Source organism: Suncus etruscus, chromosome 12, assembly GCF_024139225.1.
Source record: "Suncus etruscus isolate mSunEtr1 chromosome 12, mSunEtr1.pri.cur, whole genome shotgun sequence".
NCBI classification, from domain to species: Eukaryota; Metazoa; Chordata; class Mammalia; order Eulipotyphla; family Soricidae; genus Suncus; species Suncus etruscus.
Genome location: NC_064859.1, coordinates 59,444,467 through 59,461,474, shown reverse-complemented (window position 1 = coordinate 59,461,474; position 17,008 = coordinate 59,444,467). Strand labels below are relative to the sequence as shown.

At 46.0% G+C, this 17,008-nt stretch overlaps 1 protein-coding gene across 2 annotated transcripts in view; it reads left to right on the top strand.

The window, feature by feature from the left end:
* The window catches only part of UXS1 (UDP-glucuronate decarboxylase 1), a 95,146-nt gene extending 78,647 nt beyond the window's left edge, over positions 1-16,499 (top strand). For both annotated transcript variants that reach the window (XM_049784412.1, XM_049784411.1), the window contains exons 11-15: positions 5,492-5,535; positions 9,642-9,702; positions 11,655-11,712; positions 12,786-12,889; positions 15,712-16,499. In XM_049784412.1, coding sequence (XP_049640369.1) covers positions 5,492-5,535; positions 9,642-9,702; positions 11,655-11,712; positions 12,786-12,889; positions 15,712-15,843 — 399 coding nt within the window. In that variant the 3' untranslated portion in view covers positions 15,844-16,499. The remainder of the gene's footprint in view (positions 1-5,491; positions 5,536-9,641; positions 9,703-11,654; positions 11,713-12,785; positions 12,890-15,711) is intronic.
* Positions 16,500-17,008: the final 509 nt, after the last annotated feature.

Genomic DNA, 17,008 nt, shown 5'->3' with positions numbered 1-17,008 from the left:
ACCTGTGGAATACGTTGTTGGCCTTTGGTTTGTTTTTTTTTTTGGTTTTTTTTTTTTTTTTAATCTGTGGCTGCAGGACACATTTCACAGATGAGTTTTTTCCCCTCTTGATAAAAAGGAGAATCCCAGGCCTGGGGAAACAGGCCTGAGCACTAGATCAATGCTTTTATATGTTAAGACACTGAGTTTGGTTCTACTTTTGAGTATAGCTGAGTTGTTTGTAATTGTCCCCACCCAATAAAGAAACAACAACAAAAACCTCATGAGGAAATAGAGAAAATGAATGGACATTTCTCCAATGCTAGACCCTGCAGACCTGTTCTCACTGGCGCTACCCTGGTGCCAGAGCAGGCATTGTGGCCACCACCTTCTGCCAGACCACCTGCTCCCTGCATAGCCACTTAGACTCCTGTCTTCCCTCCCACTCCGATTACTGCTCAGGCTGCAGCTTTCAATGCCTCCAACCCAGCAACCAGACAAGATCCTTTGGAGTACAGTTTACCTCACTTACCTGATCTGTTACTTGCTTTTCGGAAAGAAACAACACTCAGCAGTGCCCTTGGGAATCTTTCTTCCTTGAACAAACAGAAACTGCCACTGAGCTCCCCTGAGATACCTCTTTCCAGGTAGTCATTGCCACCTGGGGACAGCCTGCCTCATACAGACTCTGAGAATAGAGAGCTTCTCCTAACAGTGTGAGCCTCCACCTCCCTGCCTATACACACCCCACACCCCATCTCACCAGCTACTTCACCTGTCTGTTCATCTACAACTTTGTCCTTCCTGGTCCTGACCTCCTTTCCCACTGCCCCTTCACCCGGGCCACCTGCAGTATATCCTGGCCCCACCATGTGAATGTCTTTATTGTACTTGCCTCTGGCTGAAGTGTTGTTCTTCAAGCCTCCCCTGTCCCTGCTAGGGTGTGAGCTCTTGTTTTCATAGCTGTGTCCCCCTTGTTCCTGCTACCTGAGAGTCCCATGGTTTTTCAGTCAGATGCATCATCAGGCTCTGAGTAGCTGCAGTGAGACTGCTAGGCCTTGCTTTCTCCTCCTCCTTCCTACTGTTTCCTCCTTCCTCTTTCTGTTTACTCCTTCTCCTTCCTCCTTCTTCCTCCTATTTCCTCCTGCTTCTTCTCGCTTTCTCCCTCCACTTCCTCCTGCTCCTTCTTCCCTCTCCTATCTCACCCTTCCTCCTCTTTCCTCCCACTTCCTCCCGCTCCCTCCTCTCGCTTCCTCCTGCTTCCTCCTTCTCCCTTCCTGTGCTTTCTCCTGCTCACTGGCCTCAACTCCTGGCCACTCTAGCTAAGCTCTCTGTCCTTCCAGGCTCCTAGCTCATCCACGAGCTTTGACACAGCCTAAGATCAGAGCTATCTAGTTTGTAGGTGAAACCATTCAAGGTCCTCCAAGAAAGGCTTCATGATTTATTGCCTCATGAGCAGCCAGCCCAGCATTAGGTGAGGGACTGAGTCCTCAGCCTCCTTGAGAATGACCCTGCTGTGAGTAGAAGGCATTGACAGTGTTCTCAACAAGACTGTGCTGGGGACAGAAGGAGATAGATGATAGGTGTCCATGGGGTTGTAGCAACCGCTCAGTAGTGTGTGGGCTTATAGCAACCCCATAGCAGTGCAGGCCTATAGCAGCCCCTCAGCAGTGCATGTGTCTGACAGGAGGCAGGAGTCCTTGGCAAACACTCAGCTGAGATATTTTCTCTAGTCATACAGTTCTCCCTCCCACAAGGGACTTGCTGAGCTGACTTGCCTTTTGCATTTTCCTTCCTGTGCCACTGAGGGCGCCTCTCCTGATATTCTACAAATAATAGGGCTTGGAGCTGGTCACCCATCGCACTTCCTCAGTCCTGCCTGCCACTGGGACCCCAGTCTAAGAAGGGCTCCTCCTATTATTTCCATGTCTTTTGGAGAGTGCTCAGAAATTTCTTGGTAGCAATCTTCCTTTCTCTAAACTGGGGGATGTCACCCCCTCACTTCTAGCTGCTTTATTCAGAAGCTCTTTTTTCACTTTATTTCTCAGCAAATATCTGTAGTCTTTGGGCAGATCTTAGTGTGTGCTTCACTGCCTCAGCTGATTTCAGGATCATTCCTGAGTTCATGGGTCCAGATCCAGCACCGTTCCTCTAAGTGGGAGGCCACAGAAGCCGAGAAAACAGTAAACCATTTCAGAGACTTAGAAAATAGCTGAGTCTGCCTCGGGTAGAAATGTGTAGTTTTTGGTGAAGAGACTTTATTTCATATATACTCATGTGTACTGAAGTGCACTCAGACTGTCATATACTGACAGGTTGGGGGGAGGGGTGTTGATGCTGTTTTGTCCCGCCATTCTGAACAGTGTGTCTTGCTGAACCACAACTTTATGTGGGTGAATTTTCCCTAAGAGGAGGCATGATTGAGGTTGCAGCCTATATACTTTTAAAAGCCTAGTTGTTTATCCAAAGGAAATGTTGAGGGAAAATATTCATATTAAAACTCTTGGTCAAAGTCAGTATCTTATTCATCCTTGATTCTGCCACTGTGATGTGGTAGGAGGTTCTAATGTACAGCTCTGCTCCTGGAGGTGCTCCTGGGTAAGGTGAGGGTTCCTTCACCCACATGTTCTACTCCTTCTCCCCATAGTCTGCCCAGCGCACCATGCTTCTCCCCATGACAGTTTCCAAGTCACCATGCTTTGCCTGATTTCCCGCCTTTGCAGCTTAGTCACCCAAGCTTAGCTGGAACCCTAAGTCGCCCTGCATTACACCCCTTCAGGAGATGTGCATGGGACTGGGACTGTACACAAGAGAGGGTGAACATATATATGAGTGGGAGTGTACGCAGGAGAGGTACACACAGGAAAGGGTGGGAACTCGATGATGGGAGTGTACCTGGGATTGGGAGTATACACAGGAGCCAGAGCATATATGAGAGAGGGGAAGTACATGCAGGAGAGAGCTCACATAGAAGAGGGCATACATGGAGCAGGAGAGTACACAGGACTGGGAGTGTACACAGGAGAGGGCATATGTGGGTGTGGGGTGTGGGTGTGTACATGGGAGAGGGCTTTCACATGAGCATTGGTGTACATTCAAGAGGGCATGTATACACAAGGGAGGAAAGTACATATGACCAGCATAGCTGGAGAGGGTAGGGATGAGAGGGTGTGCATGGGAGCATGTTTCCATGGTAGTGAATATACATACAAGAGGGAGTACACATAGGTTCTAAGTACATTGTAAAGGAAAAGCCCTATTTGGGTGGGGGTAGAATAGCGTCTTCTCTTTGATTTTTTTTTTTCTTTAATCTTTTGTAAGAAATTGTTTTTCCACTTCTTTCTCTTTAAGTTACCTTGGTTCTGTTCTCAATATCTTGTGGTTTGCTTCTTTTTTTGTTTCATCTGTTTATCAGCTTTATATGCTCAGCTCCTGTGCCTGGTTGGGTCCTCTGGCACTTGTTTTCTGCCCGTGACAGATCCTAACAATCTGCCCTCATACTCTGCATTTTGCTGCAATCTCGCCTTTGTTTACTTGCCCCTCATGGGACACCGCATGGGGTGTGCTGTGTATCACAATCAGAAACTGCCAAGTACTCTTGTCAGTTCCTCCAGAACAGAGATGAAGGCTTTGCTCTTTTATATTGGAGTTAAAATCCCACAAGTACATCACTTACACTTTGTCATTTATGAAGGTCCGGGGAGCTGGTAGCTACCATTATGGGATCCCTGGTTAGTTCCTAGTCTTGCCAGAGTCCCTTAAAATACCACAATGCCTACAGCTACTTTCCTGGCCTGGCCTCACAGAGGCTATGCTGCCAGCACCAGCGGGTGGGATGCTCCTGCAGGCAGTCCTGGGGAGTCCAGCAAAGAAGGTTGCATGAAGATGGCAGTGCCTGGACTTGGCTCCAGGGGCAGTAGGGACTAAATCAGACACAGCTTCTCACTCTACAGTACTTTATTCTGGGCTTTGATTCTGTAGCTCTAAACCTTTTTTTAGTATCTGAGAGAACTGCCTAGGCAGTGCTCAAGGACCCCATGGCCAATCTGAGGAATGCTTGGCCTGACTTTGCAGGCTCTGATGGTTTATTACCCAAGGGTCACACAGAACTGGTATGACCTGTGGTAGGTCCTATGTATCCCAGAATTCTGTTTCCCCAACTTGCCTTCAGGACCATGTCACATCGGAGCTGCTTAGTGTCTTCCCATTGTTCTTTGGTTTTTAATTTTTGTATTTTGAATCTTACCCAGTTGTGCTCAGTGGTTACTTCTAGGTATGTATTCAGGAATCACTCTTGAGATACCAGGCACAGTATCCACTAGATACAGTACCCACTGTACTATCTCTCTGGCCCCCTTTTACTCTTCTTAAGGCAAAGGTGTTTGTCGCTTCCTTGTCTCAGGCTCACCTGGCTTCTAGTGTTCAGGATTGAGCACCTGCCAGCAGACGGGCATCACTGAATGCTGCCTTCTTCTGAGTGTTCTGTATATAACCCCCCACTGTGAGTGGGAGGTGGCAATCGGGACATCCTCATGGGACTAAAAGCTAGACTCAGTTCAGCTTTGTCTCCCTGCACACTGAAGTCTGCTGTTCCTCAGCCCCCTCTTCCCATTCCTCCTCCTTAGACTCAGAGGAACGACCCCTCCATGTCTCTGCGGGCCCTGAGATGGTAGGCAGTGCTACTGCTACTTTGCTAGCCACTGGGCTGCTGCTGTCACAGTGGATCCAGGCAACCAGTCTTCTGAAGGCAGGGGCCCCTCCACCAAAGCAGCGAGCAAACAAGAAGTGGAAGCTGGGGCTCCCCCTGTCAGCCGAAGAGACTCTTGGAGCACCCCAATTCTGAGGGAGTGATGGCAAGCCTGTTCTCACTGGTCCTTGCTTGGTGTTGGGTGTTAGGGTGCTGGAGGGACAGACTTAGCAGACATTGCCTTTGGCTTGAGGCCACGATCACATGGTTCAGATTACGGCTGTAGGGAGGTGCAGGGCTTGAGCTAGACCCCAAGAAAGGACAGCATCTGGCTAGTTGGGAAGGACCACGTGTGTAGTAAGCCTGGAGGCCTGCACAAGGTCCACATGGAGTTGGGCCCCCAGAGTCCCCACTTGGCCCTTTCCCGAGTAGCCTGGGTGCTTCTCTCTAATGTGACGGTACACAGGCATGGCTGGGAGCATCAGCTGTCAGGAATGTGAGTATCACCAGAGTGAAGGGTCCTGGAAAGGGCTGTTGCCTCAATTCCCTAGGCCAGACTCGAGACCCTCACATATTGAGGCCCCCTCTGGGCTCAGTCACTTTGAGTTCATTCTTAGAAGAATGTGGCATAAACACACACGCTTGTTCCCATCTCTGCCTGCTGTCCCATTAGGATGTGCCTCAGAAGAACCCCTAGTGTTTTGGACAGTCCCTGCCCAGTGGCCTCAGTATAAAAGATAATCCTTGCAGGAGGAAGGGGACCGCTTTCTGGTCTTGGGGCAGTTGCTTCTTTCTCACCAGATCTAACGGTTGGTTTCCTCCTAGGTGTATGGATCCGGGTCCCAGACGAGAGCTTTCCAGTATGTCAGGTAAGGATATCACCCACTCCCAGAACAGGCTGGGGCTCTGATGCTGGGTGGAAAGGGAGACAGCAGCGAACCTTCAGAGCCCGTGGACACACCATTCACATCACACCTCAGCAGCCTGACTTGTCTCCCCATCAGTTCTGATTTCACAATGGGAAGCTCTCTGAAAGTTAAGTTTGAAACACTTATCATCAGCTTTAGGCTGGAGTTGTCAGCCTCTTGCTGCCACCTAGTGTCTCCTGAGCAGACCTGCCTGTCTCTTTCCTACTAGGCTGCTGTCAGCCATCATCATTTCTCAAACCTACAAGTTCCAAAATCTGATCCATTTTAAGTGGGACTTTTCAAAATAGAAAAGTTCATAGTATTAAGGGAAAGAATAAGATAAGTACCCTAGTATTGAACAACATGCTGAAAATAAATGCTGATGAGCAGATTTAAGAACGTGATATTATTGATGGTTTTCTTGGACATCCCTATAAATCTCGTGGCTGGTCACTTAAATTGGTGACTTATGTTAGAATGCAATGGAGGTTGGTGGTGGTGGTAGAGTATATAGCAGGTAGGGTCTTGGCCCAGGTTTTATCCCCAGTTCCCCTAAGCCTGCCAAAAGTGATCCCTAAGAACAGAGCCAGGAGTAACACTTGAGCGTTACCTAGTGTGCCACTCCCAAAAGTTACCAAGAGACCAGTTCCATAGTTCAACACAGGACAGTTCTCGAGAATCCCTTGTGTGTTTCTGCTATCTTCAGTCCTTCTGAAATGCTCTTCTAAGTCTTGGCACTATAAGTGTCTGCTTTTCTATTTGGTACCCTGGAGTGGCCAGGCTATTTCTACTGTGTTTTTTTTTTTACGTGTTTTTTTTTTTTTTTTTTTTTTTTTTTTGGGTTACACCCAGCAGTGCTCAGGGGTTACTCCTGGCTCTACGCTCAGAAATTGCTCCTAGCAGACGAGGGAGACCATATGGGATGCCAGGATTCGAACCAATGACCTTCTGCATGCAAGGCAAATGCTTTACCTCCATGCTATCTCTCCTCCCCTATTCCTATTGTCTTGAGGTCATCTATAGGGGTGACATGGTAGATGGGGTAATTCCTAACTCCTCCTCCCTTTCAGCCAGGGCAAATGTCTAGGCTTACTTGATTATGGAAGATCATAAGTAGAAGCTCCTTTGAGCTTTTAGAGGGATGAAACCAGAGTGATAGTATAGTAGGTGGATCACTTGCCTTATCTCAGACAACCTGGGTTTGATACCTAGCACCCCATATGACCCCCATATGATATAACTTAGGAGTGATATCTAAGCATAGGTAGCCTCTGACCACCTTTGAGTTGTTGCCCTTAAATAGAACAACTTCTGATTGGGGGGGGGGGGGGAAGGAGAGGAAAAAATAAAAGAGAGAATCAGCCATGGTAGATTTTCCTGAAAGGATTTGTGAAATTTCAGATTTGATGTTTAAGAAGCTGTGAATAAACCCTCCATGATAGTCAACATTCTCTCTGATTTTTTCTTCTCCACTCATCAGTATTTTCTCTAGTAGGGCCCCAACGCCTAAGTCCCTCTGTTGCCCCAGTATTCCAAGAAGGGTGTGAACTAGGAATTATCAGCAGTTCCCTTCTTTTTCTGAACATTCCAGCCAGATACCTGGTACCCAGAGAAAACTCTTGAGGACTGCTGGTTGGACTTCTATGTATTGAGTGCCATCTTCTCATGACGATATGTTCTCATCCCACCCTCCTTCACTCACCTGCCTCCTCCTCTGCACTCTCTTGAAGGAATCTTAGATTTTCCCTTACATCACATTCCTTTAACCTGGTCTTTGAATCCCAGACTTCTCCACCAGGGATGCCACATGAGACAATAGTGAGACTGCAGTAAAAAGGAAATCTTCTGACCTGTTCTTATTTCAGAGTCATCATCAGATATTTAAAAAAATAAATCGCTGTATAGGGGCCAGAGCAATAGGGCAGCAGGGAGGCACTTGCTTTACACACGGCAAGCCAGGTTCCATCGCCTGCACCTTGTATGCTCTCTCAAACCTCACTAGGAGTGATCCCTGAGCACCACTCAAGGGTGGTTCAAAAACCAAAATTTTTAAAAATTATCCATAAAAATCAACAGATACATTTTTTTGTCAAATGACTAAGACAAGAAGTCAGTGGTTTATGTGTTGCAAACATCACCTCAGCTCAGGACAGACTACTTTGAAGCTCAGTGCCCACTGGCAAGTAGCTGACAGAGGTGCTAACTGGGGCTTCACTAGATATACTCTCTGTTGCATCACCATTTATTCCGATCCCTGAGGGGCTGACCTTGATTTTCCATTGGTGGAATCTAGTCCTATGGCTGACATGATTTGATCAGTAACTTGGAGGAAACAATTTTATGTACCTTTGATCCTTAAGTTCAGTGGAGATGGTTGGCCTGCCAGAGTTCTGCTATTTTTAATAAGCGTATTTTAGGAACTTTGACTTCATCACATTATACATGCAGTTTGAATCTGTGATCACTGTACTCAGTCTAAACGTTCTCGGGTCCCTAACTACCCCCCAGGCAGCACTTTAGGCTTTCTGGTCTCAGTGATCATACATTTAACATCTTGGCATGACTCTGTCTGGTTTATCTTTCCATGGCCAGGTTCCGTCCTCATCCACACACAAAGGCATGCTCTTTTTTCTTCCAAAGTCACTTTGTCAAAATGACACTGTTAAAGAGCTTCAGGTTAAGAGTGGCCTATGCAATTTTGACCTTAAAAGTTGCCAGCTTGTTACATAAAAGATGTATCCCCTGCCCTACCCTGCCACTGGGAACACTTATCTAAGAGTTTGTCTAAGAATTTGTCATAGGCAGTGTCTTACATAATGTCTGCAAGTCACTGTTCTCCAGCTAATATGGACCCCCAACACTCACTTCACTATTAACAATTGTGGATGCTACTTTAATGGCAGCTTTTAATGTCCTTTATGGATATGCAGAGGCATAAGATGTAAGAGACTGTGCCGTGATCATTACTGCCATAGTGATAAAGTGACTTTACCAGTTTCTAGAGAAGAGAAATCATCCAAAGCCATCAGAAATGTGCTTGGGTGCTTGATCCTTGAGAGTGGAATAGATTTAAGCCCTATTTATATAAAATCCCCCATTTGTTATAAACTCAGGAAATCATATATTTACTAAATACCCTACTGGAAAAAAAATTTTTTTTCAATGAAAAGGAAAATAAAAACAGCTTTTCTTCTGGAAGTTAATCAGAGTTTAACCTGCTCCTTGTAAATGAAGGAAGAGGAGTAGGGAGAGATTTCAGACTAGATTTATTTAGGTCACTAGAGAGTCTTCTAAGACATAGATAAAGCCAATGGAAATAAACCTAGAAAAAGTACTTATCTATAGCAGTGAGGTGTCATTTTTACGAAGTAACTTTTTTTTAACAGAGCCACACTTTAAAGCTTCTGAAACTAAGAGCCTAACCTTGGTAAGCGGAAGTTTGCTTACTTCTCTTCACCTTCATGGCCCAGTCGATCACGATCCATTCAATCCCAGACACCCTGACTGTTTCATGGGAGGTGTTTCGGGGGCAGGGGGTGGTGAGCTGAAGGTGGAGGGAACAGGGAGCTTCGTTCCGGTAGATATATTCAATATGGTTTGAATTCATCTGTGATTTGCCAGTATGGGAATCACATACTGGAGTGCTTCCATTTCTGTGGCTCTTTTATTTTAAGTCATTTGTAGAGGTCAGCTCCCTGGGTTCGTTTTGAACACAGATTTTTTTTTTCATTAGAAACTTATGAACACTCCCATCATTTGCTGGGGTGTGCTTTCTTTTTTCTTTTTAATTTTTAAAGATGTCAAATACATTTAAAAATTAAGTAGAGATGCCACGCCCATCCAGCAGCTTCCATTCTATTTGACCATCTCTGCTACCACCGAGTGCAAATCCCAGTCATCCTGCCATCTCATACCCATTGTGTCACCATCTTCTTATTTGCAGCAATTTATTTCGACATTCTGTTTCCATCTGGGGTTTGGTCTGCCTCCGGGTGGTGGCATGTCTCTGGTGTTCAACACAGGGTCCTTCTGGGGTGTCCCTCACCTGGCCCTCCCTTCTTTTCTAGTGACCTTGTCAATGGCCTAGTGATGCTCATGAACAGTAATGTCAGCAGCCCGGTCAATCTGGTAAGTGTGCCCCTCCTCTCTGGCCTCTAGCCACTCATATGTCCATTCTCCCAGGCTACCAGCTTGGTCTGTTTGTCTTCATCCCACCCAGGATATGTATGTTGGCTGCTTGCTGCTAGCTAGAGGAAAAAATACCCAAATGCAAATCCAAATGCCTGGATTGGGCCATCTACCAGAGAAATAGGAAGGACTGATAAGTGCTGAGCTGATCTCTTCCACTTAGAGCAGGGGTCTCAAGCTCAATTTACCTGGGGGCCGCAGGAGGCAAAGGCAGGGTGAGGCAGGGCCGCATAAGGGATTTCACTTACCAAATATTCGCAATAAAAAATCGCATTAGCAAGAAAAAAAATCGCAAAAAATAGCATTAAACATTTGCATACCCCGAAGGGAACTGCTCAGGGTATGTGAGTGTTTAATGCAATTTTTTTCTTACTAATGCGATTTTTATTGCGATTATTTGGTAAGCAAATAATCGTGAATACTGCGATATTTGAAGGCCAGCCACGGGCCACAAAATGTATGGAGGGCCGCAAATGGCCCGTAGGCCGTGAGTTTGAGACCCCTGACTTAGAGGGTCTGGCGCTGGAAATCCAGAGTTTCCCAATCCATAGGGAGTGAATGGACCTTTGTTTGGATTTTGTTTCTTCCTCCCCATCATGAATGTCCCTATGGCCTTGCTTATAAGTAACCTGTAGCAGTTGAGAGCCATGGCATAAGTTGGGCCATTACTGTCCGGCATCTGTGGTTCTACTGCACACATTCTGGTTGCTTTATCTATTGTTACTTCCTGCCATCCTGGAATCTCTTTGTGGGCTGGGAAGCTTGTAGGTGTCTGGTTGAGATACTCACCAGCTCTTTTCACGCAGTGTTGGAAAGCTTGGGTGCTCTCCAGATTTTGTTCTGCAGCTGACTAGTCCCTACTCACAGTTTTTCCTTGCAGAGGTAGAATCTGCTTTGCTGCCCACCGATTGCTCTGCCATCCCTCCTGGACCTGTTGAGGCAGTGCCCTGCTGTAGGCTTTCCACTCTGTTCATTCAGCTGTACCTGTGAGGCTGGGTCCCCTCTTTCTCCTTTGGCCATGGCTCCTGGGGTATTTTACTTAATCTCCATGGAAATGTAGGTGCTTAGAGTAGAGTCAGTATTCGGACACTCTGCTTCTTGGTCTGGAAGTTAGTCTGTCATGCTCATCTCCACCCCAGGTCATCTTTCTTGGCTAGAGCTGCAGCTCCTTACCAGAACTTCTCCCAACTCTCCCCTGATTCCTGCCATGTGATTAGGGTCACAGGCAATGCCTTGCCTGCCTTGTCTCTAGACAGTGCCTGACTTCTTATATCTTTGCCTTTATGACCAGCCACCTGAGCATTGTTCCACAGAATTCTTTTCCCAAAAGTAGGAGAGTTTCTAGCAAGCAGGAAAGATTTGGCCCAGGAGCCATCACTCTACTGGGACAGTTGACACCTCCATGGGGACAGGTGGCTTTTGGAGCCCAGCCAGTTATAGGTGTGTCAGATACAGAAATTGTCCTGGTACCTCTGCCAATGAATGTGTCCATGTTAGATGACCTTGATCTTCCCTGAGACCATCCCTGTGAAGAGATGATCTAAATAGAGGATAAAGGGAGACAGATCCACATAGGGTCTCCCACTGTACAAAAGGAGAGCATAACTCCTCAGTGCACTATTTTGGGGTCTGGGGATGCTGAAAAGCTCTTCCAAATAAACTAATGGCTACAGCATTCTGCACCTTGGCTTAGCAGAGAAAGCTGGTCCAGTTTTGTGTTTTTTTATTTTGCCATGTTTTCAACCTCTTGAAAAATATTCCATGAGACGTGATGAGTAGAATCCTGGAATGGCATAGCTGGCCCATGAACTTCTTCAAAGATATGCCTGAAGGGGTCTCTGGGTGGGGACAGTGTGGTGGTTACACTCATAACCAGAAACCATTTCTTTCAGGGGAATCCAGAAGAGCACACAATCCTCGAGTTTGCTCAGTTGATTAAAAGCCTTGTTGGTAAGTAGGATGGAAAAGCACCTTTTGCAGAGAAGCTGCACTTCACCTTCCCTCTCAGTTATTGCCGCCTTGACTAAGAAATAGGCAGTTAATACAAATCAGTCAAATTGGATATAAAGCAGACTTTTACCAAACACCAGCTTCTTTCCTGATTCCTTTATTGGGTCATAGAAAGAGGTTCAAACTGTCACCATTGGTGTTCATAGTCATAATGTGGGTATCTGTGGTGTGGGAATAATGGGGTTGTTGTCTATCCCTTGAAATGCAGCTGTGCTCAATCATTCCCCGACAGGCATCAAATATTTGGGTTCTCAGGGAACAGGCAGTGACTTCATTGAGTGTTTCTGATACAGTCTGTTGGCGCATTTGGTTCCAGATAGTTCTGGCACTCTCATAGTGAAATGTGGGAGGAGTGTGGGCAAGGGATCCCATTTGGTCTGTTCTCATAATCTAGAAGCTATATTTTCAGCCCACTTTGGGTTGCAGATGCAGCTTAGTAAACCTTTAGGTACATGAGAAAGCTTCTGGCTCTGGGTTGTGTCTAGTTTTCCAAGGTGTTTGAATTTTAACTCAGACACAGCCAGGGATTGTAACCACTGGTGCGTCACATCTTTTAGCCTATGAGGAAGCTGGCTACAAGGTCTGATCCTGTTGTGTACAGGCTCTGGCAGGGACACAGAGTCCTTCCCCACTGACTCAGGACTCACTTCAGCAGATGCATATGCAGCCCTGGTTTCAGTCAGGCACCTTCCTGGAACTAGCCTTATGTGTCTCAGGCTCCTCTATTTAGACCAATAGAAGGTTGGGTGCTTTTCCAGCGAGGAGCTTCTATTAGGCAGAGCACCTAAGTGACCTAGAGCTTGGTAGGTGGCAGTAATCAGACCTGGCAGTGACCTTGTTGACATTGGAGACCTGTGAGATGGGGCGCCTGCCCCTTCCCATTGCAGCCAAGGGACCTTCATGGTGTCACTGAGGGTATTAGCAGTGACCCCCATGGATGGGTTTCTTTAGTACAATACTTTGCCCCGGCCATGTCTGATTCTCTTTCTATATTCTTCCTTTTAATATCTCAGGGAGTGCAAGTGAGATTCAGTTTCTCTCGGAAGCCCAGGATGATCCCCAGAAGAGGAAACCAGACATTAAAAAGGCAAAGCTAATGCTGGGTTGGGAGCCTGTGGTAAGTGTCGGACACACGCACACAGCTTGCTGGAGGAGAACACCCACACTTCCACGAATGTCCTTATGTAGGATGCAGCATGCCATTCACCCAGTCCTGGCCACCTGACAAATCTGACATCAGATTTTTCTCCAGTCTACATGCTGTCCTCCTTTAATGGGTCTCACCACTTCCTGTCTCAACCATTATTTCCCCATAGCTCCTGCTCTTAGGGGAGTTGAGTCAGGTGGAGGGAGGAGGGTTTTGCATCCTGCAGCTTCTGCAGAGTCCAAGGCTGGCACACAGCAGGAACTTGAGTAACTTCAGATTAGACCAGCTTAGGGATGGTCCTGCAGGTGTGGCTAATGCCTGGCCAGGTCACTTGTGTAAAGGAATTGACCCGACCAAGTACTATTCATCATTTTATGGTTTTTTTGAGGGAGGTTAGGGGGGCACACTTGGTGATGCTCAGGGGTTATTCCTGACTCTGGAGTCACTCTTGGCAGGCTTGGGGGACCACATGTTATGTTGGGGATAAAACCTGGGTTAGCCATTTGCAAAGCAAACACTCTATCCACTATGTTATTGCTCTGGCCCCAGGATTGTTCACTTTTAAAATGTCTGTTGAACTAGGTTTGATTCCCTGTACCATATAGGGTTCCCCAAGTCCCTGTCCCCCCCCCCCCACCAGGAGTGATATCTGAGTGTAGTGCTAGAAGTAAGCCCAGAGCACCATCAAGTGTGGCCAAAAAACCCCACAAAAAATGTTTAATAAAATAAAAATGTACATAATGGTGAACAAAGTTCTCCCCCCCCAAAAAAAACAAATAAAACAAAAATGTTTCCTTGGCCTTCTGAGTGCTTCACTGAGAGCCCCATCATAGGAGGGAGACGCCAGAGGGAAGCAGATGAGTTTATTAACATGGACACTGGAGGGGCCGGGCGGTGGCGCTAGAGGTAAGGTGCCTGCCTTGCCTGCGCTAGCCTAGGACGGACCGCGGTTCGATCCCCCGGCGTCCCATATGGTCCCCCAAGCCAGGAGCGACTTCTGAGCGCATAGCCAGGAGTAACCCCTGAGCGTCAAATGGGTGTGGCCCAAAAAAAAAAAAAAAACAAACATGGACACTGGAGGCCAAGAAAGGATTCTGAGTCAGAATAGCCTCCTAGGAGATCTCCACAGGCTCAAATTGACAGATAACACTAGGTATAGGAAAAACTAATCTCCATTTTTTTCATCGCTTTTCAGAAAGTTTTGGGGTTTTTTTGGTTTTTTTGTTGTTTTGGCTTTTGGGTCACACGTGACGTGATGGTGCTCCGGGATTACTCCTGACTCAGCTCTCAGAAATCACTACTGACAGGTTCAGGGGACAACTTGGGAGACCAGAGATCAAACTTTGGTCAGCTGTTTGCAAGGCAAAATGCCCTGCCCACTGTGCTATTGCTCTGACCCATCTTCATTTTCTCCCTTCTGTGCTTATTTTAACTGCTTGATTGAAGTACTATTGACTTGCAACAGATATACAATTTATTATGTTTGGTCTGCTTTTATACATATATATGGAGCCATCACCACAGTAATGTCACAGACAGGCCCTTTTTTCCTTCTTAGATAATGCTTCTCTGGAGAATTTTGCCTTGCTTTCCCTGGATTAGCAGCTGATTTGACTTTCTGTTTTCTTGTTTGTTTCTAGGACAACCCCTCGACTCCAAATTAAGGTTACTCTCTGGTGGTGTCCTGGGTCTCTTAGACTCAGTTCCCTGGGGTGGATGTGCAAAGGGCACATGCCATGTCTGAGAGAGGCAGTGAAGTGAAATAGATTGCTTTCTTCATGTGTGGTAGACATCAGAAAGACATGGCTGTTCATCCTTGAAAAAGTGTTTTTGTGGTTGAGTCTAAGTGGTGTAGATACCAAATCAGCAAGAGGTAGTGTGGGATCCTGGGACGTGTGTGTGTGTGTGTGTGTGTGTGTGTGTGTGTGTGTGTGTGTGTGTGTGTGTGTGTGTGTGTGTGTGTGTGAGAGAGAGAGAGAGAGAGACAGAGAGACAGAGAGACAGAGACAGAGAGAGAGAGGGAAAGAGAGAGACAGACAGACAGACAGACAGACAGACAGACAGAGATATCATACTGAACCACGTTCTAAAGAGGAAGCCTCACATCCTGGGTGTATGTGTGTCCAGGTTCTGAAGAGGAAATCTCATACCCCGGTGTGTGTGTGTGTGTGTGTGTGTGTGTGTGTGTGTGTGTGTGTGTGTGTGTGTGTGTGTGTGTGCGTGTGTGTGCGTGTGTGCGTGTATCTGCCTGCGTGTGTGTGTGTGCCTGCCTGCGTGCATGTGTGTGTGTGCCTGCCTGCCTGCCTGCCTGCCTGCCTGTCTCCAGGTTCTGAAGAGGAAGCCTCATACCCCCCTGGGTGTGTGGGTGTCAGATCCATCACACTGACTCAGGTTCTGAAGAGGAAGCCTCATACCCCGTGATTGGGGAATGTAGATCTGGAAGCAATGCCGACACAGGAAATAATTCACACAGATTAAGGCGATAAAACAGGTTCAAAAACAAAACCAGGTTTAGAAACTTCAACATAAGCTCCTGCCACCAGGCAAAAGGGTACTGGCATAGAGATAAACAAGCTGTGAGCCAAAACTGGAAGATTTTCTGACCCCAGGTCTCTATTGGGAAGAGTAGGACCATTCCCATGGGTGGAGAACAGGTAGGGGAGGGAACCAAACTATAGGTTCTTCTTACTCAGGTGGGACAAGCACATGCAAAGAAGAAATAGCCTGATTTGAGTGAGAACTGGTTATCTTCAACACTGACCTCTCACTCAGCCTCACTTTCTCTTTCACAGGTCCCACTGGAAGAAGGTTTAAACAAAGCAATTCACTACTTCCGTAAGGAACTTGAATACCAGGCAAATAACCAATATATCCCCAAACCAAAGCCCGCAAGAATAAAGAAAGGACGGACACGCCACAGCTGAGAACCTCCCTTCCAGGATGGGAGACACCTGGTTCACACTTGATGAGATGTATTTTTTTTATCCTTTTCAGGTTTTTTTTGTTGTTTTGTTTTGTTTTGTTTTTTTTAAAAAAAGACTTTACAAGGTGTCATGAAGAACAAACTGGAATTTTATTCTGAAGCTTGCTTTAAAGAAATGGATGTGCCTAAACTCCCCCTCGAAAAACTGCAAATTTTGCCTTGCACTTTTTAAATCTGTCTTTTTATGTAAAATATCGTAGATGTATCTGCGTCTTTGGAGTTTTTTATCTTGCTGTGAGAGCTGATGTGACTGTCGTCGACAGTTTTATTTACTGGTTTCTTTGTGAAGCTGAAAAGGAACATAAATGGGATAAAAATGCCGATTTTATTTATAAAAGTGGGTACTTATGAGACATTATTCTACGCATAAAGGACAATAAAAAACCACATAAATCACAAGATTTAGCAGTAACGTCAAGTGGGTTGCATCACCAACATTTATTCTGTGGGCTGCTGAAAGAGTTCTGCTTGAGAGCTTTTATGTTTCTTTTAATTCAGAATTTTTCCAGGTCTAGTTTTTAGTTACCAACTTGACTTTGAAATACTTCCATTGTCACTTCCATTGAAATACTTCCATTGAAATCACTACTGTGTTGTGCTGCGTGTTTGGGGGGTGGGGTGGGTTAGGGTGGGTGGGCCAGCAAAGTTAACATATTCTTGGTTAACTGGTTAAATATGCTATTTTAATAAAATATTGAAATTCACTCTCAGCTCTAAATGTTGGTTCTGTTTTGCATGACTACTAAAGAAAATACTAGAGAACTTCATATGAAAAAGCCTCTGAAGGCATACAGAGGTAGTGTAGTTTATAATTTGAGTCATTGTGGAAAGTTCTCTGTGGACCAGATCTGAGCATCTCGTATGTTGGTTGCAGTATGAGGTGGGGAGATCTGTCTCCTTCTCTGGCCAAATAGGCTAGACAGAGAGAGAGAGAACCCAAAACTGCAGGTAGGCATGAAGTGACAACTTTTATAGCTCTTTAATAACTATTCTTTCCAGAAAGGTATAGTGTTAGGATTTTTGTTTCTCTATTCATGACAAATGGAAGAACAACATACTAAATTAAAGCAGCAGGTTTTTTAAGTAAATTGACTTTGTGTGACCTT